The 27,095-nt window shown below is 37.2% G+C and overlaps 1 protein-coding gene and 1 non-coding gene across 15 annotated transcripts in view; one reads left to right on the top strand and one right to left on the bottom strand.

Moving 5' to 3' along the window:
* The window catches only part of ZNF280D (zinc finger protein 280D), a 117,438-nt gene that overhangs the window by 73,540 nt on the left and 16,803 nt on the right, over positions 1 to 27,095 (bottom strand). For 10 of the 14 annotated variants that reach the window (XM_036302457.1, XM_036302384.1, XM_036302448.1 and 7 more), the window contains 4 exons: positions 17,357 to 17,400; positions 8,997 to 9,143; positions 5,796 to 5,861; positions 5,556 to 5,695 (listed from right to left, as the gene is read on the bottom strand). In XM_036302457.1, coding sequence (XP_036158350.1) covers positions 5,556 to 5,695; positions 5,796 to 5,861; positions 8,997 to 9,132 — 342 coding nt within the window. In that variant the 5' untranslated portion in view covers positions 9,133 to 9,143; positions 17,357 to 17,400. Of the gene's footprint in view, positions 1 to 5,555; positions 5,696 to 5,795; positions 5,862 to 8,996; positions 9,144 to 17,356; positions 17,401 to 18,342; positions 18,364 to 27,095 lie in introns of those variants that run through there. The other 4 variants (XM_036302420.1, XM_036302411.1, XM_036302429.1 and 1 more) reach the window with 2 other exon arrangements.
* Positions 18,040 to 18,163, top strand: LOC118662431. Its single transcript, XR_004969769.1, has one exon. It is a non-coding gene; the product is annotated as a small nucleolar RNA ACA64 (small nucleolar RNA).

Consider the following 27,095-nt stretch of genomic DNA (forward strand, 5'->3'; position numbering starts at 1 on the left):
AAATTCCACCCATAAAATAAGTCATAGCAATGTAATTTACAGCATTGTAACCACAGTTAAAAATAGCCCTGGCCATTGTGGCTCAGTGGTAGAGCGTCTGCCTGCTCACCAAAGGGTCTCGGTTTGACTGATGCTCGAGGGGACCTTCCTCAGTTGCAGGTTTGTTCCCTGGCCCTGGTTGGGGCACCTCCTGGAGGCAACCAATTGATGTGTCTCTCTCACATCCATGTTTCTCTCCCAGCCTCCTCCTTCCTTTCTACTCTCTAGAAATCAATGGAAAAAGTATCCTCAGGTGACAACATAACAACATAACAATAATAACAACATATTGAATATTTGAAAGTTGCTAAGATATTAAAATTTCTTATTAAAAAAAACTCCATACATATGGAGTTAGTTGTTAACTAGACTTACTATAGTTATCATTTTGCAATATATACAAATAATCAAATCTTTATTATGTTGTACACCGAAAATTCATATATTGTCAATTATACCCCAATAAAAGTAATTAATTAAGAAAAAGAAATGGGTCTTTCTTATCACAGCCTGTACACATTGCAAATCTGTGACTAAATAAATGATGGCTGTTGTTTTAAAAAAAGTTATGGAAACAGGTATTGAAGTAACCCAAACCACCCTTAGTATTTGAGGCCTAACAGGAAGAAAGCTGCATTTGAGCTTTACTATATAGTATTTAAAAAATCAATAATGCCATAGTCATATGATTTAACTGTAACCAACCACAATCTCAATTCAAGATAAATATTTTCTCCAAATATTTGCCCTTCAAAAAATGGAAAATATTTACTTGCATTTTCTAAAATAGTACTTTATAAAGTTAATACTGATAACACTTTCTTAGGGGACAACTCTGGTTAATTACCACAATTTCAGAGCCCAGGTTTCATGTTATTCAACATTAACTGATTAAAATAATTCAGCAACAGAGAATTTTAATATCTTATAAAATAGTTTGGAAAGATATCAAATACAACAGTAAGGCATTAGACTGGGATTAAGAAGACCTATACATTTATTTATGAAACCTTGGGCAAGAAACTTCTGAGCTTTAAGTTAGTCACCTTTCAAATTTAAATGTACTTGCACTTTAAATATACTTGCACTACACAGTACATATATGTTTCAAATGTACTTGAAATTCACAGTGCATGTATGAATTAAATCAAGTACTTGACTAATAAAGACCAAATATTATACACCATTCTATAAATTTATAGACTGACTATAGTTATGTAAGGTTAGTGATATAGCCCCAACTTCTTATTGCTGGGGTTGAATTAGAACCCAGGTCTGATTACAAAGCCTATGCCCTTAGGCTATATCACACTGACTTTATAGGTGATAATAGATCCCTGCTATCTAAAGGAGATGCTGAAGTATAGAGATATTCCATGAAAAAGTAAACAAACAAAAACATGACATAAAATAAAAAACTATAATTTATTAAAAACAGTTGCTTCCAAAATTCAGAGTAAATTCCCTTAAAGTGGATTCTCAATTCATTCCAGAATACATCTGTCATTCTTAACTTTAACTGCACATTAGAATCACTTGGGAGAGTTGTTTAAAATGCATCATTTCAGGACCCACCCAGACCAATTGGTAAAATCTCTCCTTTAAATATTCTCCAAGATTGGGAAACACCAATTGAGGTGCTTTGATTTAAAAACTATGCCCATATAAATAAAACACTGTAATTTAGAAAGTTTTAGTTTCTAACTTTTATAACACCAAAGATACCACCCCAAACTTTTTTTTTTTTCCTGTCTGAGTCCAATGCTGGAAAGATTTCTCTAGCAAACTGAATTAAATAACTAAGTTTCTTTTTTTGGTTTTCTATTCTCCAAATGCCAAACAGCTTATGGTAAGCATTAGAAAACTACTGACTTAATGTGATTCCAACTAATAGCAAATAATCTTTATATTTTGGATAGCTTTCCATCTATAGTAGCATTCAATATAGCCTATGGAACCTTAGAAGCCAAAATTGAGAGTTAGTAGTTTGGGTAAAATCTCTCATTTTAGGAATAAAGAAAATGAGGCTCAGAGAGGTTTGACAATGGTTAAGAGCAAAGCAAAATCAGCATTCAAATCTCTTGCTTCAATCTAAGTCTTTTAAATACTAATTCAGGGCTCATTTCACTATTAATCATTACTTCAGAATGCTAAAACCACAGAAAAGAATTCGCAAAGGGGGAGGAGGGAGTTGGTGGGAGGTAGGTGTCTGCCCAAAGATATTATTTTTTATGATATATAACATCTTCAAAATATAAATGGAAGTTGCATTTATTTAGCCATAGTTTTAAAAGGCGAAAGATTTATACGGTCTGAAGAGAAACCAGAGCATTAGCCATAGTTTTAAAAGGCTGTAGTCTTCCTTTTCATTTTTATGTAGGCTAAAATTAAATTGAATAACTCTTCTACAAAAGATACCACCTCAAAATATCAATTTTTAGTGCCAAGAGGTAGGTAAATTACCTTACAGTAATAAGATATAAAATACAGAAAAAAAATAAGCTATTAGTACTAAAAATATTTGGATTCAATTGTGGTGTTAAGCCTGATTATTTGCAAGAAAATGTATAGGTGCTTTGGTAGTTGTTTCCCTTACTGCCAAAAGAACATAAGGAAAATTTACTATTCTCTAAGGCCAATGTCAAATAGCTTATTATAAACATGAAAAAAAAACAGAGTTAATTTGATTTTAACTTATAGCAAAGACTCTATATTTTGGGTAACTTTTTGTGTTAATACTCTAACTCCTTGGTTTCAGGACCGCTTTACACATTTAACAATTACTGAAGACCCAAAAGAGTTTTTTATTCAGGTGGGACATATTCATTAATATTTGCCATATTAGAAATTAAAACAGAAAAATTTAAAAATATGTATTAATTTTATTTTAAACTATAATAAACCAATGGTAGATTAACATTAAGTAATTTTTATGACTATCTTGAAAACAAAAAAAAAATTAAAGAGTGGCAAATCTCTTTAGTGTCTAGCTTAATCAAAACCTGCTATAGTCTCATATCTAATTCTGCTTTTAATTTGCTAGGAAATGTTTGGTTGAAAAATATAAAGAAAATCTGGCTTTATAAATATATATAGTTGAAAGGGGGAGTATTTTAAAGCACTTTAGGATAACTGTAAGTGCACTTCTTTAATACTACACCAAAACTCAACAGTTGGTATTTTCTTAAAGGGTTGTTGGAATGCAAAATCTTACTCCTTTCACTAAAATTTGTACTTTGTTACATTAAAATCTATTAGTCTATCTTGCACTTTGAAAGGATCTTTCTTTCAGGCATAATTTTGTAACATCATGCATTGGTTATATAAAAAATACTGGTTTCTTTGAATTATGCAGATCGTCCAAATCTTGACAGAGTTCAGTATACAGTAACAAAAAAATCTTAATTATTAATACTACCCATGAGAAAAGTCTTTAAGTACTGGGAAGCTGTCAAGATCATGGTAGCAGATACAAGTTTTCAAAAATTCTAATTTTTGCTTGAAAGCTCAAATTTTACTCTTCACAGAAATACTATCAGCGGTTTTCCTACGTGACAGGTGCTTTTTTCAATTTTGTGGAAATGTTTGCCAAATAACCAAGATTAAGGAACTCATTGTGTGTGGTGAACAGACTCAAAAGTGGCCTCCATGACCCCTCCACTCTGGTATTCATGTTCTATGTGATTCCCTTTTAGTGCAGGCAAGACATGTTACTTGCTTCTAACCAAAAGAATACAGCAAAGGTGACAAGATACACAATTTTTGTATGTGATCACATTATATAAGATTTTAATGCCACCCTGTTAAGGATTCTCTTTCTCTTTCGGATTTTGAGGAAGCAAAAGCATGTTGGGAAGACCCAGCTGAAAAAGAGCCAGCCAAAAGCCAGTAAAATACTGAGACTCTCAGTATGACAACCCTTAAGGAACAAGTGCTGCCAATACCATGAGAACTTAGAAACAGGTATTTCCCCAGCTGAGCTTCAGATGAGACTTCAACCTCAGATCCCACACCTTGAACGTAGCCTTGTGAGATCTTGAAGCAGAGGATCTAACTAAGCCATGAACTGAGTACTAACGCACAAAAAGTATGAGGTAAGAAATGTGTGTGGTTTTAAACCACATGTTTATGGTAACATTTCTACACAAAAATAAATAATACACCATGGATTGTCAGTCATTCTTTCAATTAAAAATGTTCTTCTGTTTTTAAAAAGTGGGTAGTTTAGCTTACAATTCAATACACAAGTGATTTTCCTCAAAATATATCATACTTCAGACACAGAAGTGCTTTATGTATGCATACTACCCATTTCACTACACAAAATATTTTTAAAGACACATATTCAAAATTAGAATTAACAAAGTATTTCAATACTTCCTCAGGTAAATTGAGTATGACTGTAATATTTTTTACTGTGAATGCATGGTGGTGACTAATACAAAAACTACTAGAACAGCTTGATACCACTGTCTTGAGGCACAAGCAGTTTACTCACCATTGCTTTTATATTATAAGTGCAAATGTCAACATAGTGAAAAGGTAAATAGTGTCTTTGTATTATTTTTACAATAAATGTCAACATAGTGAAAAAGGCAATTAGTGTCTTTTTATTTTTGTGATAATAGTGTTGATTTTCAAACTCATGAAAGAATCTCAGAAGAAACTCCAGGGCCTGAAAATGGTCACAGGAAAGCAATGCTACCATTTTTTTTTTTTAACATGTAAGCATCATGGCAGTCACCGGTGACTGATACTATACTTTCCATCTGGAAGACAAAACAGGCTGGGCGCTTAACGTGTTAAAGTATACATTTATGTACAATATATATATATATATAAATATGAACTATGGGTTAGTCTGAGTAAAATTCCAAATCTATCATTTGCCAGCTCTGTGGCACTAGTGAATTATTGAACCTCTGTGAGCCTCAATTTCCTCAAATATAAAATAGGGTAACAATAGTGCCTACATCACAGGATATTTAAGAATTAAATCAGATTAACTTATATATTATATATATATATATATCATTTAGCACAAAGCCTTACACATATTAACAGTTCAATAAATTTTAACTATTACCAGTAACTAGTACTTTTTGTTGAGGTGTTTTTTTTTAATACTATGAAGGTATGTTTTCAGAATAAAAAGCTATGATAGGCTCGCAATAATTTTCCCAATTAAGAATGAAGAATACTTGGTGCATTTTATAATCTTAGACAGTTTGCCATTATGCAATATTCATTACTGATTATACTTTTATTTATATTTTGATAGCACAGTTTTTAATACTGTACCTATTTAATTTAATCATATTACTAAGAAACAGGTTGGGTAGTTAGTTCCTGCAGTTATTGCTTTGGGTACTGGTTGAGCTCTTAATGGTGACATTTTCTGATGCTGATAATGCTTCTACCCATGCTAGTTCAGAATTTTAATTGGGTATTGTTGACATTTATAAATAATATCCAATGTATACCTGAGCTGACTGTGTAGTTTCAGAAACACTTACAGGTTTAGACAAAGGCTGAACAATAACAGAATTATCTGAAGATCTAGATTCAGGATGAAAATTTACTGGCGAGGCAGCCACTGGATTTGATGTTGGGTTCGTGTAGTGTTGACTTGTAGGCTTGAATGCAGCAGTAATACCTGTATTTCAAAATTACACAATATATTGAATATATTTCTATATAATCAATGATATCAAAATACTTCTCTTTAAAATTAAAAGAGTAAAATAATACTGTACCCCGACTGAGTGCGCCATTCTTTATTCCTCTTGAATATGAGCTGGGGTTTACTCTATTTAAAATATCTGAAAAAAATTGAATTTATTTTAAAATTCATTTGTTTGAATGAAATATATATTAAGATAATAGAAATCATGAATTGAAAACAAACAGATTCCTGGAAGAAGTTATAAGTTATCACTATTTTAAAATACAGTTAAACTTATTTATTTATTTACTAAAGGGACAAGATTATAAGCTTCAATTGTTGCATAGTATTAGAACAACCTTTTTAACTATAACTCAAAATCCAAAGGCCAAAAATAAAAAATTGATAAATCTGACTATATAAGTCAAACCTTTTACATGGCAAAGAAATATTCCACATTATTAATAAAACTTTTCCAAAAGTACATTTATATACAACTTATAATTGAAGTATATGTCTATCTTTGAGTGATGATAGGGTTGTATATACACTCAGGTTCCTATTACTCAAAATCAAAATCTTGTCCAAGCTCCATATCCCATTCACATCCCTAAAAGCTTTGAAGTGACCTTATGAGGGATCTCATTGGATTATCTGCACCATTACTCTTGATTTCTGAAAGGGAAACTATCAGAGGCTACAAACTAAAATGAACCTACAGTTTACCAGAGTATCTTATAACTTAAGGAGTTTCAAATCTACCACTATAGCAGAAGTCAATGTGAGTCTAATATGACTTTCAGGATCAGTTTAAATTTCCTTATTCTTACATGCATATAAACTCTGTAACTCTTAGGTTACTCAATTATCAAACTAAAATTTGGAAGAGTGGGTTTTGCCTAAAATTGTTGGTTAGAAAAAGGTAAAAGCACACTCCAAATATCATTAAAATGTCCTTTTCTTTCATCCCAGTAAAAAATAACCAGATCTCATAAAATAATCCTATAAAGTAAGGGGCCACACAGAAGCAGGGTTATTATCTGATAATGACAATGTAGTGTCTATATAACTAAGCACTACATATGTCTTATTGAATAAACAACTTTGCTCCAATAACTTAACACCATTTTCATCCTGAAATTCATGATTAAGTATTTACCAAACCAACGAAGAACTATTATTAAAGTACTTTTTAGTGGTTGTATTCTACAAAACACAGATTTTCCCCTTCTTTCTGGTAATTCTATGTAAACATTCAAACCATATTCCATGTTAACATTTTATGGCCTACACATAACCAACAATACAATCATTTAAATTCTGTATCTTAACAATTCAGAAAAGAAATTCTACTGGGGGTCAATCTCCTTTTTGACATAATTATTTTAAAACTAGAGGCCCGGTGCATGAATTCATGCACCACTGTGGTTCCTCAGCCTGGCCTGCGGGATTGAGCAGAAACTGGCTCTCTGACATCCCCCGAGGGCTCCTGGATTGTGAAAGGGCGCAGGCCAGGCCAAGGGACCCCACTGGTGCACGATAGGGGCTGGAGAGGGACACAGGAGGTTGGCCAGCCAGGGAGGGACCGCAGGAGGGCTCCAGTGTGTGTCTGGCCTGTCTCGCTCAGCCCCAGTCAGTCAGACCCCAGCAGCAAGCTAACCTACAGGTAAGAGCATCTACCCCCTGGTGGTCAGTGCACGTCATAGCAAGCAGTTGAACGGCCTTAGCATATCATTAACATATTACGCTTTGATTGGTTGAACGAACAACCGGACGACCTGACACTTAGCATATGAGGCTTTTATTATATAGGACTAGTATACACTATTCTAGTTGAACACTGTTAAATCGTGTTCAGTCAGTATAAAATCAACTTGAATCTTAACTGTCATGTTTTCAATAAGAGAATTTCAATAACAATTTTACAATATGGTAATATTCCAGAATAAAATAATCACAATTACTAGAAACAATAAATTAAAGAGAATATATAATTATGTTCTACTATCATCAACAAGTATCATTTAATTTATAATCAAAGTGGCACTCCAATTAGAACCTCCATGAGAGATTATTAATGTGCCAGAGGACGTGGTATTGAGAATTCAGTTGTTATTATCCCTCTGATAAAACTGAATAGAAGCGCCCTTACAAGTTTAGGGGCAACAGAAGAAAGTATCAGGCTTTCCAAATATTTTAAAGTAACCTCTTTTGTGTTTTAAGGGCAAAGAGCGAGGGATTCTTTTTAAAAATACCTGTATTTTTGTTGATTTTAGAGACAGAGGATGGGAGAGGGGGAGAGGGATAAAAATATGGATGGGCTGCCACCTGCACACCCCTACTGGGGATCTGGCAACCCAGGCATATACCCTTACCAGGAATCGAACCAGTGACCACTCAATGCATGGGACAACACTTAATCCCCTGAATTACACCGGCAGGGCTAAAGTAGCCTCTTAATCACACTTTTAAGCACTATCTTGGTAAGAAAATCTAACATTCATACATTACTTCTCTACACTTCTATATATTTTTGAGCGAATATTTTAAAAGGTGTTATTGCTCTTTGCTTGAACATTATAACAAGGTCAAATCCAATTACTCTAACTGAAATCTAGTATCTATAAACGTATCAAGATGTTCTGTTAAAAAACCATAAAGATTTAAGTTTTAACTAACTGCTATGTCATCCAAATACAGTAGCTATAGACAGTGCCCTTCTCTTTCATGAATATAAATGCAAGTTGCTGGAAAATGGATGGGTACAGAAGCAACTATTAGCATACAGGCCACAGACGGCAATCATTCACTACCCATACATTTTGTATCTATGAATGGATGACACTGCGATAAGACAGTTGCCTAGAATTGAGAACCCCTATCTAAGAATAACACAAACTTATTTAGTAATTCTGACATTTTAAACAAAGTATTCTAAACCCTTTTTTCCCTCTACTTCTGAGTTTAAGTGAAAAAAAAAATACATATATAAATAGAAAATTTAGCTCCATAAAAATTATGATTTCTAATAACAAAAGGCCTCCAATGTCACCAGCTAATCTTAGTCCATTTCTTTTTCTCAGATCTGATATTTTAACCTAACTCCTCCCTCAAGTACCCAATCACATCCCCACCCTGTTTCTAAAAGTCTTACTTATCTCCCACCCAATCTTTCATTCCCAACTCTTTACAGAGAAGCAAGAACATAAGTACCTCCTAAGCCAGTTTGTAAACTTTTTCCATTAGAAACAGTATTTTATAAAACTTGGCTTCACTAAAAATAAATGCTTACTTGAAATTGCTGGTTTTGAACTTGATATCTCTCCAACAAAGATCGGCTCATCATCATCATCATCCTCAACCTCTTTTACTTTCTTCTGCCAGGGTTCCAACTCTTCTTCTTCACATTCCATAAAGAGTTCTGCCATTTTTGACTTACCTAATTTTCAAAAGGAAAGCAAACCTTATTTTCAAAAAGAAAAATACATTTTTAATACATAGTATACTTAGGATCTACTTTAATAATCCGAGTAGCAATTTCTGAATTGATATTTGTAGTTAGTACATGGTAGCAATAGTGAGAAACTCAGAACTCATTCTCTTAGATGTTAGATAACTAGATAGACACATAGGTAGATAGAGATAGAAATAGGTAATGGCTGACTAGTTATTTATAGTGGACTGAAAATTTAGATACAATCTAAGTGAGTTTCAGTCATATGCCTGGAATATGAGTATATCTACAAAAATGATTTCACTTAATCATTATCTGAAAAAAGAATATTAACAAAAAAGAGATAAACTAAGAATAAGAGGCAATAGAGGCAATAGGCAGGGTTCTCTCTCTCAGGAGCATGCTCACACCTTTCCCTTCCTTCTCTCCTTCCCCCACCAAGCATGTAACCTTTACCTTTCTCTCTCCTAAGCTCCACTGGCCTTTCTTTTGCCTCTGTAACTTGTTTCCTAAAACCATTTCTTCTACGGTTCACTTCTACCTCTGTGACTTTCTGCATAAACTTTTGCTTATAATTTGAAAAAATGAGGCAATAAGTGGGAAATATACTACAAAAACTGAACCAAATTTAGGAATGCCAGGCATAGATAGAGCAAAACAGGAATGAGGTGCTAGACAAAAATAGGGAACAAAATGAGGCTTATTCCATGCGGGGCAAATTTCTCACCTGAAGATACAAATCAAAGAGCATATAGTAAATAACAACAATCCTAGATGTTCTGACCAAACACTGAGTCCCCACGAAGCATTTTAGTGCCTTGCTCTTACATGGATAGACAACCAATAAGCACCATTAATTTCAGGAAAACCTCCTGTTTTTCAGACCAAAGTCAATAAAACAGATAAAAGAATCCTAAGGAAAAGAGGCAAATGCAGATAGCAAGAAAAATATTAGAAAAAATATATAATTAGCATATTTAGAGATATAAGACAAGAAAGAATATTATAAAAAATAATATTCAGAAAACAAAATATAAGATTAAGAATATGATAATCAAAATTTTCAACTCAGTTTTAAAAATACTGAAACCAAGAGCTGGTTCTTTTGAAAGCATAAACAAGATTGATCAACTTTTAGCCAGATTCATCAAGAAACAAAGACAGGACCCAAATAAGTAAAATCCAAAATGAAAGCGGTGAAGTAACAACTGACATCACAGAAATACAAAGGATTATAGGAAAATACTATGAGCAACTATATGCCAACAAGCTGGACAATGTGGATGAAATGGAAAAATTTCTTAAAAAAAAACATTCTTCCCAAACTAAATCAAGAAGCAGCAGAAAACCTGAATAGGCCAATTAACAACTGAGGAAATAGAAGCAATAATCAAAAAACTCCCAGCAAACAAAAGCCCTCGTAAAAACAGCTTCACGGGGAAGTTTTACCAAACATTCAAAGAACTAACACCTATCCTCCTCACACTATTCCCAAAAAATCCAGGAGGAAGGAATACTTTCAACCTCTTTTTCTGAGGCCAGCATAAAGACACTAGAAAAAAAGAGAATTAAAGGCCAATATCTCTGATGAACATAGATGCTAAAATCCTCAACAAAATATTAGCAAATGAGATCCAGCAATATATTAAAAAGATCACACACCATGACCAAGTGGGATTTATTCCAGGGATGCAACTATGGTAAAATATTCGCAAATCAAAAGAACTAACCCTGGAGATCCAAGATGGTGGCCAACAGGATGGCAGTGAGGGAGATAGTGTAGGAGTGAGTGAAAGAGCGAAAGGGGAATGTGTGGATGTTTGAGTGAGGGAGTTATATTCCACAGGGCTGTTGGGGACTGGCGGACCAGGCTCCCCTGGCCGGGCAGCGTCTACTACCACTGAAATCCTTCCCTGGCAGCCGGCTCTACCACAGAGACTGCGCCATCTGAAGGGGAGAGCAACTTCGATCGGAAGCCCTGTCTTACCTTCACTGGGGGAAGACCTCGAATACCACCTGGGACCCTACAGCCACACTGGCCAGGGACCAGCTGTGAACCCACGAACACCAAGACTCCAGCCTGCCTGGCTGCAGGTACCTAAAAAGTTTGTCCAGGGGAGACAAGGTCAAGGCCAAATAGGCAGATGGGTCCTGCACCTTCTGACAGAGCCGATAGAAGAAACAGTTGAATCGAATAACATCCACCCAGAACTGGTGAATTAAACACAGCTGGTGAGGCAATCTGTAGACAGAAAGGTCAGAGATCGCCTGGACAGAGGTGGGTATGGAGATCTGGGTTGGAGGAAGAGACGCACACAGCTGGGACTAGAGTTTCAGAGGGAGACTGTGCTGCACCAAATCCTCATCCCTTGGGGTCAGTGTAGCCCTGGAATGTGGTAAGGGGTCCATAGGGCTGGTCACACAGTGTCGAAGGTAGAAAGACACAAGGCAGCATGGTTGCTCTGTCTTTATAATCTTCTTGCTTTTACTTACTAAACCCAGTGCATAGGATCTTTCGATTAAAAACACTCACTGAGACTTCAGGGGACAGTGGTTTTTATGGTACTTGGGGAGCAGAATAGAGATGATAAGGAAGCCAGCTCTGGGACAGCCCATCCCTCCAACCCTGAACAGACATTTTTCTCCTAAAGACCAGGCTCCTCCTAGCAGCAGAGCTGCAACCAGTCTTGAGCACGGCAGGGAAAGGAAGATTCTAAATACCCGCAGGGAGCCCTGGGGGACTGACTGGGTTGAGGGGCCATTTCGTCCTGAAAACTAATACAGAAACACTGCCACCTAAAGTCCATGTCAGAAACAGACACTTGTGTAAATATGACTGAAAGCTGGTGGAAAAACAAAGTGGGCAGATTGATTGATACCAAAGTTGTGGCGTATGACACAGAGTAGTGGTGGATCAATGGGAAATTCAACACTGTGCTGACTACCTGACAGGAAACAGAGAACAGTGGAAAGGGGTAAGCCATGCCACATGGGACACTGAAGCTATGCTGAAGTGAATGAACTTCACTTCTTCACTTTTTCATTTTTTATCTTTTACTTAAGAAACCAAAAATTTTTTTTCACTTTATAAATTATTATTTTTTACCTTTCTTTAATTTTTATTTTTTCAGATTAGTGTTCTACATTCTATTTTTATTTATTCATTTATCATTATTTTTATCTCAATTTATTTCCTTAAGCCAACACTTCCTCACTTTTCCCTTTCTCATCCTTTCTCATCTCCTGCTCCTGCTTTAGTTTTTCTCTATCCTTTCTTTTTACTCCTTGTTAAAAATTGATCTTTATCTGCTTTATTGACACTTTAATATTAAAGTAGTTGCTCTTGGCCTACTTATATATCTAATTTCCTCTCCGCTGCTCCATGTCCATGTACATTTTTCTTTTCTCTTTCTTTGCTAGCCAATTTTTTTTCTTTTTTCTTTCTTTCTTGTTGTTGTCTGTTTTTTGTTCTTGTTTGTTTTATGCTTTTTTTCCTCTCACTTGTTCTCTTTGTCTAATAACTTAGTTTCTATCATCAACTCAGATCTATCTGCTCTCTATTCTCCTTTTCCAAAAATAGATGAATACATAGATAGAAAGATTAAAGGGGAAATTTATATATATTATATTTCCTTTTATATATTTTTTTAATATATATTTTAAAATTATTTTTCTCAATTATTATTTTCTACTTTTTTTGAGTATTTTGTTTTTTACTTCTTATACACTCTTTCTCTTTCTACCTCCTCTATACTGAATCGTGGCCATTTCCCCATTCATTCAATTCCTTTACCTTACCATCTGGAAATAAGCTCTGCCTCTTCAAATTCAGCTTCCCTCCTTCTTTAATGGGTGTTTGTCGTTTGCATTTCTTGTATTAGTTGTCAGTTTTTTTGGAGTTTTCTCCCCATATACATATTTTTTTCTTCCCCTTTTTTCTTTCTTACCTCTTTTCCTTTTCTCAATATCGTTTTTGCGCTCTTTCCTGTCCCCTAATTCTCTTTTATCTGGAGGTCACCTTTATTTGGGGTTGGGGTTATTGGTATCATGAATACATTCGTGTTTTGTGCCCTCTGTGTTGTGTCTTGTCTAGTTGTATTTTGTGGCTTTAAGTCAACGTGGTAGAGAGTGAACCACATAACCAGACAACCTGAGAGGAGCAAAAATAGGGAGACAAAGAAATAGCCCCAATATGAAAGAAAAGGAGGAATCACTGGAAAAGGAAGAAAACGAAATGGAGGTAAGCAATTTGTCAGAGAAAGAATTCAGAGCAATGGTCATAAGGACGTTGAAAAGGATGGAAAACAAATTCAACAACATATGTAAGAACCAAGAGGAAATGAAGAAAAACCAAGAAGAAACGAAGAATGACATACTTGCAATAAAGAACACAATAGAAAGCATCAACAATAGACTAGAAGAAGTGGACATCATAAAAAAAGAGAACTACAGGCCAATATTCTTGATGAACATAGATGCTAAAATCCTCAACAAAATTCTAGCAAATCGGATCCAGCATTACATTAGAAAGATCATACACCATGACCAAGTAGGATTTATTCCGGGGATGCAAGGATGGTACAATATCTGCAAATCAATAAATGTGATACATCACATAAACAAACTGAGACAAAAATCACAGTATCAATCTATGCAAAAAAAAAACACATTTGACAAAATCCAACACCCTTTCTTGATAAAAACTCTCAGCAAAGTAGGAATAGAGGGACCCTACCTCAACATAATAAAAGCCTTATATGACAAACCTACAGCCAACATCATAATCAATGGGCAAAACCATTTTCCCCAAGAACAGGAACAAGACAGGAATGCCCACTTTCACCACTCCTGTTCGATAGAGTACTAGAAGTGCTAGCCATAGCAATCAGACAAGAAGAAGAAATAAAAGGCATCCAAATTGGAAAAGAAGCCCTAACCAGTTTGGCTCAGTGAATAGAGCACCGGCCTGCAGACTCAAGGGTCCCAGGTTCGATTCCGGTTAAGGGCATGTACCCTGGTTGCGGGCACATCCCCGGTGGGGAGTGTGCAGGAGGCAGCTGATCGATGTTTCTCTCTCATCGATGTTTCTAACTCTATCCCTCTCCCTTCCTCTCTGTAAGACATCAATAAAATATATTTAAAAAAAAATTGGAAAAGAAAAAGTAAAAATGTCCTTATTTGCAGATGACATGATACTGTACGTAGAAAAATCCTAATTACTCCATCAAAAAACTACTAGACTTAATAAATGAATTTGGCAATGTAGCAGAATACAAAATTAACACCCAGAAATCTATGGGATTTTTATACACCAACAGTGAACTCACAGAAAAAGAAACTTAAAAAATCAATCCCATTTACAATTGCACCAAAAAAAAATTAAAATACCTAGGAATAAACAACTAAGGAGGTAAAAGACCTGTACTCGGAAAACTACAGGACATTGAAAAAGGAGATAGAGGAAGACATAAACAAATGGAACATACTGTGTTTATGGATTGGTAGAATCAACATCATTAAAATATCCATACTACCCAAAGCAATCTCCAGATTCATTGCAATCCCCATTAAAATACCAATGGAATATTTCAAAGCCCTAGAACAAACTCTCCAAAAATTCATCTGGAATTTAAAAAAAGACCCCAAATAGCCACAGCAATCCTGAGAAAAAAGAACAAAGTTGGAGGGACCACAATACCAGATATCACGCTACCAGGTGTTCCGTGAATAATGTGGATTTTGTAATCAAAGAAAACACAGTAATTTCAAGAGAAATATCAAAAGTGCTTTATTCAAAGTAATGTCCATCACTAGCTACACATTTCCCCCATCTTTCAGGTAATTTGTGGATACCGTCCCAATAGAACTTTTCTGTTTTGTGGCAAACCATTCAGAGACCCAATTTTTCACTTCTTCATACGTTTGAAGTGCTGCTCAGAAAGTGCGTGTGCCATCAATCGGAACAAGTGGTCATCTGAAGGAGCAAGTTGTGGTGAATATGGCGGGTGGGTTAATACTTCCCAGGGAAGATCTTTTAACGTGTCTTTAACTGCTTTTGAAGTGTGTGATGGTGTGTTATCATGAAGCAACAACTTTTTTTTTTTTAATATATTTTATTGATTTTTTACAGAGAGGAAGGGAGAGAGATAGAGAGTTAGAAACACCGATGAGAGAGAAACATCGATCAGCTGCCTCCTGCACATCTCCCACTGAGAATGTGCCCGCAACCAAGGTACATGCCCTTGACCGGAATCGAACCTGGGACCCTTCAGTCCGCAGGCCGATACTTTATCCACCGAGCCAAACCGGTTTCGGCATAAGCAACAACTTTTACCATTTGCAACAACATGGATGGAACTGGAGAGCATTATGCTAAGTGAAATAAGTCAGTTCGAGAAGATAACTATCACAGGATCTCATTCATATGTGGGATACAATGAACAACATAATTTGATGAACAAAACTAGATCCAGAAACAAAATGGCGGGGGGGGGGGGGTTAGAGATGAACCAAAGGACTTGTATGCATGCATATTAGCATAACCAATGGACACAGACACTGGGGAGGTGGGGGCTTGCCCTTGGGGGTGGGGGGTGGGGTCAATCGGGGAAAAAAAAAACATATGTAATACTTTAAACAATTAAAAGAAAAGAACTAACCCTACCAGCACCTTGGTCTTGTAGTCTCCAAAATTATGAGAAAATAAATGTCTATTGTTTAATCTAGCCAGTCTATGATACTTTGTTGTGGCAGCCCTAGAAAACTAATACAAAAGACAATGGATGGAGGACTTCCTCATTCTTTTTAACAAGACACTGCCACTGGCAATACAGTGGTTCCCCTTATCCATAGATAATACATTCCAAGATCACCAGTGTAAGCCTGAAACCGAGGACAGTAATAAACCCTATATAAACTATGTTTTCTCTCTAAACATACATATGATAAAGTTTGATTTATTAATTAGGCACAGTAAGAGATTAACAACAATAACTAATAAAATAGAACAATAACAATATATTATAGTAAAAGTTATGTGAATGTGGTCTCTCTCAAAATGTCATATTGTTCTGTATTCACCCTTCTTCCTGTGATAGGAGATACTACAATGCCTACTGATGAGATGAAGCTTAGGCATTGTGAGAGCAATAGGCTACTTTATTAGGGTTATTTGAACACAAGCACTAGTAATTCCATAGTTTACCTGATAACTGAGACAACTGTGTAAGTGACTAAGTGACTAGTGGACAGGTAGCATTATGCAGTATGGATACACTGGATAAAGAGATGATTCTCCCAGATTTGGATGGAGTTGGAAGGTGAGATTCCATCATGCTATTCTAAAAGACACTCAATTTAAAACTTAGTGTTTATTTCTGGGATTTTCGGTTTAATATTTTCAGATTGTGGTTTACTATAAGTAACTGAAACCACATAAAATAAAATGTCAAATAAAGGGCAACTACTGTATACCTAGAATATATTGTTAGGGGGAAAATTTTAAGACACATAATAGCTTTATAATTTTTTTAGAAATTATTTTTGTCTATGCATAAAAGAAACATATGTAATTATGTATACTAAACTGATAACAGTAGTTATTACTGAGCATAGTGAGAAAACATTTCTACTTTACTCACTTTTTAATTTCCATTAATTGTTTTTATGTGAGCATTTGTTACTTTAACAATTCTAAGAGTTTTTATCTTTAAGGAAATATGCCTACCTCTCATCCTTTCTCCTGAAGGAAAGTTATTAATACACTAGAGGCCCGATGCATGAAGATTCGTGCAAGAATGAGCCTTCCTTCCCCTAGCTGCCGGCACTGCCTTGGCGACGACGCAAGCATCCCACCCCGCCCCTGGCCACTCAGTGCCTGCATATGCAAATTAACCCACCATCTTTGTTGGGTTAATTTGCATACTCACTCCTGACTGGCTGGTGGGCGCAGCAAAGGTATGGTCAATTTGCATCTTTCTCTTTTATTAGTGTAGATAAGCCATGTATACTAATATCGGTTATGGCAGTAACAATTACTTTTTGGCTAAAAAGGGTTGTCGTCAATCAAGTTGTAAATTGTCACTTATGTACTAACACATGATATCAGTCTATTTTGAGTCATTTTATGTAATGCCAAATACTAAAACATGAAACTTGGTATTCAGAAATCCTTGGATCTAATTTATCTCCAAACTCACCATGTGATTCCAGACAATGCACCAAGTTATATATGTTCTCCTTCCTATAAAATAAAAATACCTAATATAAGAGTGAATTTCATTAAATTAAATGTACACATATTTAATAGTTTATCCATAAAAAGCTCAATTTTAAAGTTTGATGTTTGACATATACATGTAACTTATTTACATAATTGGTTCATTCTGAATGAATCCTAATTTAGTGAGCAAAATGGTGATTCTATTAAGCATTTACTACTTGAATAAATCTGAATTATTACATTATGAATATTTTTTAAATGCATCCTTTTGTAAAAATGAGGAATCACCTCATAATGTATTGTTTAAGTAAATCTGAATTTTCAAATACTAAGTGACATTAATCTTTTACTGCTACCTATTCTTATTTCAGATATAACTGAAATTATTTCCATAAGAACACATAATTTTAAACATGCTTTAATTTACATTTTTCTGGTTTTTATCAATGAACTTAAAAAGAAAAGAAAATTAGTTGGATATATTTTATCATAGATTAACTTATTCTAAAATAACTACTCATTCACTGCTTCTGTATACAAGGTAATGTGCTAAGTTCTAGGGGAAAAAAACAAAGATGAGTATGTCATAATCCATGTCTTCAGAAAGCTACAGTGTAGTATGTCTATAATCCTTTGGGCTTGAAAAAGACATTTGTTGGCGTTGGTTGAAAATCACCTGTGACTTTGGCCATGGCCATGGGTGAGAGTCGGCACCCAAAGCCATGTGGGGCTTCAGCTCACAGTCCACTCGATGTGGGGAGGTGAAACCCAGGCCCCGTCACGCGCAAAAAGTAAAAATGACATTTGAACTGCTTTAAGAATTTGTTTTCTGGATTCACACACACAAGCAGAAATTTTACAAAATATACAATATTTTTATAAAGCTGTTTTAGTTATAAAGCACAAAAGTTCAAATATTAGATAGCAGATATCTAAAATATTGAGAAACACGGCTAATTCGACCTTCATATTGCTTTTTATCCTCAGGCTGAAAAAGCAAGTTTTCCTGCTTTTTAATTTCCAAGGCATTTGGTCTGAACTGAAAAATAGTCCACAGGGATAAAAAAGCATTATTTTAACTTCAGAAGTAATTGCTATAAATGGTTGAACTACTATCACCAGAGACTCTATGGAATCTTGTTTTTAACTAAATTCACCAAGTTTTAAAGTCTCACTATTTAAGTCTCTTTAACTCAATTACTTGAATAATTGTAGCTTGTTCCTAAACATTTCTGATTGGCTGGTGGGCGCTGCAAAGGTACGGTCAATTTGCATCTTTCTCTTTTATTAGTGTAGATAAGTCACGTATCCTAGTATTGGTTATGGCAGTAACCATTAAATTAGTGTTATGTATATGTCCTATAGATAAATACATGACAATTCTTGCTCAGCTTTAAGCACCTACTAGTACCAAGAATACAGTATATTTTTAAGAGCCACATTACACAGCCTATGAGGCTCATTACATTATACTAGAGGCCCGGTGTACCAAATTCGTGCACGGTTAGTGTCCCTAGGCCTGGCTGGCAATCAGGGCCAATTGGGGCCTTCCAGCTGGCGGCCAGGGTCTTCCTTCCCTGTCTGCCGTCTGGGGCTTTCCTTTATTCCGCACCGCCCCCTGGTGGTCAGTGCATGTCATAGTGAACTATTGGTCCCTGATCGAACTCCCGTGGGGACAATTTGCATATTAGGTTTTTATATATATAGACTAGAGGCCCGGTGCACAAAAATTTGTGCACTCGCGGGGGAGAGGGGGTCCCTCAGCCCGACCTGTGCCCTCTCGCAGTCTGGGACCCCTTGGGAGATAATGACCTGCTGGCTTAGGCCTGTTCCCAGGTGGCAGAGGGCAGGCCCAATCCCTAGGTGCAGCCCCTGGTCGGGCTCAGAGCAGGGCCGATTGGGGAGTTGGGGCGCCGCCCCCTGTCATGCACAGAGCAGGGCGGATCTGGAGGTTGCGATGCCACCCCTAGTCACGCTCAGGGTATGGCCGATTGGGGGTTTGGGGCACCGCCCCCTGTCACACTCAAGGCAGGGTCGATAGGGAAGTTGCAGCGTCACCCCGTCACGCACAGAGCAGGGCGGATCAGGGGGTTGGGGCGCTGCCCCCTGTCATGCACAGAGCAGGGCCCATCAGGGGGGTTGGGGCTCCGTACCCTGTCACACACAGAGCAGGGTTGATCAGGGGGTTGGGGAGCTCCCCCCTGTCACGCACAGAGTAGGGCCAATAGGGAAGTTGGGGCACTGCCCCCTGTCACACACAGAGCAGGGCGGATCAGGGTGTTGGGGTGCTGCCCCCGTCATGCACAGAGCAGGGCCCATCAGGCGGGTTGGGGCACCGCCCCTCGTCACCCACAGAGCAGGGCCGATCAGGGGATTGGGGCGCCGCCACTGTCACTCAGGGCAGGGCCGATCAGGGGGTTAGGGCACTGCACCCTGTCACACACAGAGCCGCAGGGCGATCAGGGGGTTTGGGTGCTGCCCCGTCACGCTGATCCCGGTGTCGGGAGGCCTCGCAGCTCTGCTGATCCCGGTGCCGGGAGGCATATTACCCTTTTACTATATAGAATAGAGGCCTGGTGCACAGGTGGGGGCTGGCTGGTTTGCCCTGAAGGGTGTCCTGGATCAGGGTGGGGGTCCCGCTTGGGTGCCTGGCCAGCCTGGGTGAGGGGATGATGGTTGTTTGCATCTGGTCACACACCCTTTAGGGTGGGGGTCCCCACTGGGGTGCCTGGCCAGTCTGGCTGAGGGGCTGAGGGCTGTTTTTAGGCTGACAGGTGACTGAAGCTCCCAACCGCTCCTTTTTTTCTTTTATTTTTTTATTCTGGGCCAGCTTTAGCTCTGAGGCCTCGGCTGCTGAAAACTGGTTTCTGGCCTTTGTTTACCATCTGTATTTGATACAATGTTGCGGTCCAGCTAGCTGAAGCCCAGCTGAGTAAAGCAGGTTTCTGAGGTTTTGTTTATCTTCTATATTTGCTACATAGTTGCTTAGAGTTGCAGCTGAGAGGCCGGCAAGTCAGGCAGGGAACGTTGGAGTCCTCCGTCACTGAAACAAGCAAGCCTCCCTGTTCGCATCAGCTGCCTGGCTGCCGGCCGCCATCTTGGCTGGCAGTTAATTTGCATATCACCCTGATTAGCCAATGGGAAGGGTAGCGGTCGTACGCCAATTACCATGTTTCTCTTTTATTAGTGTAGATTTGTGTTAAATGACTATGTAAACATAATTTAGCAAAACCCTAAAATATTCCACTTATAACTAATTAACTAATAAATGATCTGTCTATATGAATAAGATATGAATCATTGCCTATGACTATAGAGATAACTTTTAAGATAACCTTCTTCCAAAGCTACAGGACCATAGTAACTATTCAGAGACCTAAATTAATACACTCACAAGCACACTATAAAGTTAGAAAACCAATGCAAATAAATGAAACTAGAACACCAACTTAAACCATACAAAAAATAAATAAACTCAAAATGGATAAAAGACTTAAACATAAGATGGGAAACCATAAAAATATTAGAAGAATTCATAGGCAGCAAAGTATCAGACATTATTTTGTAGCAATATCTTTACTGATACATCTCTTAGGGCAATAGAAACTAAGGAGAAAATAAACAAAGGGAACTACATCAAAATAAAAAGCTTCTGCATAGCAAAAGAAACCATCAACAAAACAATGAGAGCCCACAGCATGGGAGAACATATTTGCCAGTACATTGGATAAGGGTTTAATCTCCATAATTTATAGAGAACTCATACAACTTAACAAAAGGAATATAACCAATTAAATCAAAAAATGGGCAAAGGACCCAAATAGACCTTTTGAACGAGGACATACAGAAGGCTGAGACATATGAAAACATGCTCAAAGTCACTAAACATCCGAGAGATGCAAATCAAAACGAGGTACGATCTCACACCTGTCAGAATGGCTATCATCAAAAAATCAACCAATGACAAGTGCTGGCAAGGATGTGGTAAAAAAGGAACCCTCATACACTGTTGGTGGGATGTAGACTGGTGCAGCCACTACGGAAAACAGAATGGAGTTTCCTCAAAAAACTAAAAATGGAACTCCCATTTGACCCAATAATTCCACTTCTAGGACTATATCCCAAGAAATCAGAAACACCAAGCAGAAAGCTTATATGCACCCCTTATTTCATAGTAGCACAATTTATAATTGCTAAGATTTGGTGCCCATCAGCAGATGAATGGATTAAATAACTGTGGTATATCTACAAAATGGAATACTATGCTGCTGTAAAAAAAAAAAAAAAAAAAAAAAAAAACAGGAAAAAAAAAGGAACTCTTACCATTCGCAACAGCATGGATGGACCTGAAGAGCATTATGCTAAGCGAAATAAGCCAGTCAGAGAAAGATAAACATCACATGATCTCACTCATTTGTGGAATATATTGCACAACATAAACTGGTGAATAAAAATAGATTCGGAGACATAGAGGCATCAAACAAACCATCAAACCTCAGAGGGAAGGCATGGGGAAACAAGAGATCAACCAAAGGATTTGTATCCATGCATATGAGCATGACCAATGGACACAGATAATAGGGAGCTGGGGGCATATGCTGGTGGGCGGAGGCAGGCAGGGAGAGGTCAAGGGGGGGAAAAGGAAACATATGTAAAACTTTCAACAATAAAGAATTTTAAAAAAAGAAATATAACTTGCAAAAAAAATTAAGTTGGAAAACCTCTGGTGCAATTAGAACCACTATGTCAGCCTAAAAATGCACTGTGTAATACAATAGCCACTAGCCACATATAACTATTTAACTTTCTTTTTATTAGAGTTAAAAAAATTTTAAAATTCAGTTTCACTAGCCACTTTTCAAATGCTCAAAATCACACATGGCTGGTGACTTACTGTACTGGACAGTGCAGGTACAGGGTATTTCTATCCAACAATGCTGGTCTAAAGAATCATTACCAGCCCTAGCCGGTTTGGCTCAGTGTATAGTGTCAGCCTGTGGACTGAAGGGTCCTGAGTTCGATTCTAGTCAGGACATGCCCGGGCTGTGGGCTCGATCTCCTGTAGGGGATGTGCAGAAGACAGCAAATCAGTGATTCTCTCTCATCATTGATGTTTCTATCTTTCTCTCCCTCTCCCTTCCTCTCTGAAATAAATTTAAAAAATTTTAAAAGAATCATTACCGAGATAGGAGGAGAACCAAGATGGCGGCATAGGTTAACGCCGGAGTTTGCTGCTTTGAACAACTACTTCAAAAGTGAAACCAAAAAACAGAAGGGACAGCACCCAGAACCACAGGAACGCCAGCTGAGTGGAAGTCCTACAACTAGGAGGAAAGAGAAACGCATACGGACACTCAGAGGAGGCACAGTGCTGAAGTCAAACTCTGAGGTGCAGAGTGCGCGGAGCGGGCTGGCGGCGGAGGGCGCGGTTGGCGTTTTCAATCGGGAGGGAGTCGCAGACTCTGAGCTCCAGATCCGGGCGAGTCTTTAGGGACCCAGACTCAAACGGGAGCAGCGGGACTGTCTGGCTTCGGTCAGAGCGAGTGCAGCTTTCTCTCCGAGCTTTGCAGCGGGTGCTGGGACTCAGAGAGGAAGAGCCCCTGGGGACAGGACTGAGAGCCGCCATAACTGCTCTCTCCGGCCCACCCTGTTGATCCTGTGCGACCCGCCCCGCCCAAGCCCTGCACACAGGCATTTGCCGGATAGCCTCAGGCAAAGGCTAGATTAGCACCTCCCTAGAGGACAGAAGTTCTCTCACTGCTGACACAGCTGATTCTCATAGCCACTTGGCCTGGAGGTCAAACCCTCCCTGGAATTAGCTACAACAAACAATCAAGATTTAACTATAAGACTGCGAACAAAGACCACTAGGGGGTGCACCAAGGAAGCATAACAAAATGCGGAGACAAAGAAACAGGACAAAATTGTCAATGGAAGATATAGAGTTCAGAACCACACTTTTAAGGTCTCTCAAGAACTGTTTAGAAGCCGCCGATAAACTTAATGAGATCTACAAGAAAACTAATGAGACCCTCGATCTTATATTGGGGAACCAACTAGAAATTAAGCATACACGGACTGAAATAACGAATATTATACAGACTCCCGACAGCAGACCAGAGGAGCGCAAGAATCAAGTCAATGATTTGAAATGCGAGGAAGCAAAAAACACCCAACTGGAAAAGCAAAATGAAAAAAGAATCCAAAAATGCGAGGATAGTGTAAGGAGCCTCTGGGACAGCTTCAAGCGTACCAACATCAGAATTATAGGGGTGCCAGAAGATGAGAGAGAGCAAGATATTGAAAACCTATTTGAAGAAATAATGACAGAAAACTTCCCCCACCTGGTGAAAGAAATGGACTTACAGGTCCAAGAAGCGCGGAGAACCCCAAACAAAAGGAATCCAAAGAGGACCACACCAAGACACATCATAATTAAAATGCCAAGGGCAAAAGACAAAGAGAGAATCTTAAAAACAGCAAGAGAAAGAACCTCAGTTACCTACAAGGGAATACCCATACGACTGTCAGCTGATTTCTCAACAGAAACTTTGCAGGCCAGAAGGGAGTGGCAAGAAATATTCAAAGTGATGAATACCAAGAACCTACAACCAAGATTACTTTATCCAGCAAAGCTATCATTCAGAATTGAAGGTCAGATAAAGAGCTTCACAGATAAGGAAAAGCTAAAGGAGTTCATCACCACCAAACCAGGATTATATGAAATGCTGAAAGGTATCCTTTAAGAAGAGGAAGAGGAAGAAAAAGGTAAAGATACAAATTATGAACAACAAATATGCATCTATCAACAAGTGAATCTAAGAATCAAGTGAATAAATAATCTGATGAACAGAATGAACTGTCGATTATAATAGAATCAGGGACATAGAAAGGGAATGGACTGACTATTCCTGGGGGGGAAAGGGGTGTGGGAGATTCGGGAAGAGACTGGACAAAAATTGTGCACCTATGGATGAGGACAGTGGGTGGGGAGTGAGGGCGGAGGGTGGGGCGGGAACTGGGAGGAGGGGTGTTATGGGGGGAAAAAAAAGAGGAACAAATGTAATAATCTGAACAATAAAGATTTAATTAAAAAAAAAAAAAAGAATCATTACCATATTTTGCCTTAGTTAATAAACAAACAAACAATCCAGTTTCATGATTTCCTTTGGCATCTCAACCACTGAAGCATACCAAAACCATCACCATAAAAACTTCTCAAGAGTCACCACTTCAGAATTTTGGTGGTAAGGCATGGAATTCTATGAAGGATTAAATCAGCTGCCATTTGAAGTGACTATCCGGCAAATACACTGAGTGGCCAGATTATTATGACCGGCCAGATTATTATGATCACGCCATCAGTACAATGAAGTGAATTAGTTATGCAAATAATAATAATAAAAACTTGAGAGTATTTGCTTGGGAAGTTTTCAATATTCAGTATTTTTGGAAGTGTCAATGAAGTACTGATGGGGTGGTCATAATAATCTGGCCACTCAGGGTATATGCAGTGGGAATCTCAAAGATCCAAAAGATCTCTAGCTTCTGCAGCTCAGAGTTGGCTCCAAAATAGTCAGAACAAGAGAACACGCTATCTACTTCAGCTACTAACTCAGGTAGAAACTTCATGCCCATGTTTAATACATCTGTTTCTATGGGGGGGGGGGGGGGATTCCAAATAGCTGATTTATCAAAGACTTTTTAATTCATTCACTTTGAGACTGCTAATATAAATAATTATAATCCCTACTTTATTGTTTTTTTTGTTTCAGCTTTTACATACCTAACCTAATAAATTATATCTTAAATAAATGTTCTATTGCCCTGGCCGGTTGCTCAGTGGTTAGAGCGCCAGCCCATGGACTAAAGTGTGGCAGGTTTGATTCCTAGGTAAAGGGCACATATCTTGGCTGCAGGTTCCATCCCCCGCCCCAGTTGGGGTGCATGTGGGAAGCAACCAATCAATGTATCTCTCTAGTATGGATGTTTCTTTCTGTGTCTCTTCCCCTCCCTTCCACTCTCTCTAAAAATCAATGGGGGAGGGGGATGGAATCCTCAGATGAGGATTAACAAAACAAAAAATAAAAATGAGGGTCTAAATTTCAATTGCTTGAAAAATTTACTTTTATACATTGATAGATGTCACCTGATACAATGTCACTTTGTTAAATAACAAAGATAATACATTTGATTTAGTACATAGCAAACACTATAGCATAGGTGTACCATGTACTAGATATAGTCCTATTTACTCTCTAATAAAAGATTAAGCAATTACACAAACCACAACTAGAGTCTGAGCATAAAACAAGAGCAGTAGGCTAGTAGACAGAAGAACAAGTCATAGCCCCAATACTGCCACAACTTTTAGTCAAGTCACCTTACAATTCTGGGTCTAAGCTCTTAGTTCAAATGAATGATCTCTAGGGTTCAATTCAGCTCTATACTTTAGACTTCACTGTAAACTGTTACTTTATTTTTTCTATATAGTAAACAACTCTATTAATTTTTTTTAAAACACCAAACAGATCTGTCAACAGCTTAACATAGTAATAGTAATCACAAGAGAAAAAAGATTTCAACCAATTTCCCACATTTCCAGAACATAGTGGCGTGTAGTTGTGTTCCATAAACTGTATTCTTTAAACATTTATTAACCACAAACAGTAAAACTTGCTGAAAAATGAATGTCAGATTCAAGTTCTGGCTCAATCACTTATTAGCTATATGACACTGGGCAAGCTAGTTCATCTCTGTGCCTTGCTTTATTTACTACATATATTTTATATTACAGTCATAATGAAAAATAAATGAGGTAATATACATAAAGCACAAGCTCAGTGCCTGGCACACAAAAATCATTCATTAAATCTTAACCATGTTTAACTCTGAGCTAAATCCCATTTTAAAGAACTCTTAAGAACAGACCACAACTTTGTTATAATGAAATTTATGAGCTGAGCATTTACAAATCATTTTTTTATATAAGATCTTCATTACAGTCATATTTCTCATGTTGAAATTTTAGCTTTTTATGCCTTTCGGAATGTGGCTGTCAACTCTATCTTGCCATATTTTCAGCTTTTTAAAAAAGCATTTATTAACTAGTTAAAACACACATAACAAACATAATAGTACACTTACCTACAATTCATCAGCATGGTTAAATTATCTATGTACTACTAGTCTCATAAAATAAAACAAGTATCTAATTCAAAAATACTTACGGAAATGCATAAAAATTAATATCTGGATAAAGTGTTTATACCATTATCATTTTAGAAAACACCCACTTTGATTCTACATACACTCCTATATTTTAATTTCTTAAAAAATCCTTTTTAAAAATGAGTACGTGATAAAGAATACAAAAGTTAATGTGAGGAAGTTCTCCATCTCCTCAAACTCTAAAAATTAGAGTTATTCAATGAAATAATCCAAGAAACCACATTATAAAGTCAATCTTTGTTTTTTTCTCAGGATTAATATGATTCAATTGGGGGTTGCACTCCTATCCAAGAAGCTGACAACACCAAAACCAGATATGATGAACTAAACATAAAAGGAAAAATATAAGAAAAGAAATTAATATAATAATCTCAAATAGTAAAATTTTATATTCAAAATAAGAATAGCATATAAAAATAAAGTTCAACTAACTCAAATTAGTCTAAGATTAACATGCTAGATGTAAGAAACACTAAACCTTTCAC

This window comes from Myotis myotis, unplaced genomic scaffold (assembly GCF_014108235.1).
Source record: "Myotis myotis isolate mMyoMyo1 unplaced genomic scaffold, mMyoMyo1.p scaffold_m19_p_1, whole genome shotgun sequence".
Lineage (NCBI taxonomy): Eukaryota > Metazoa > Chordata > Mammalia > Chiroptera > Vespertilionidae > Myotis > Myotis myotis.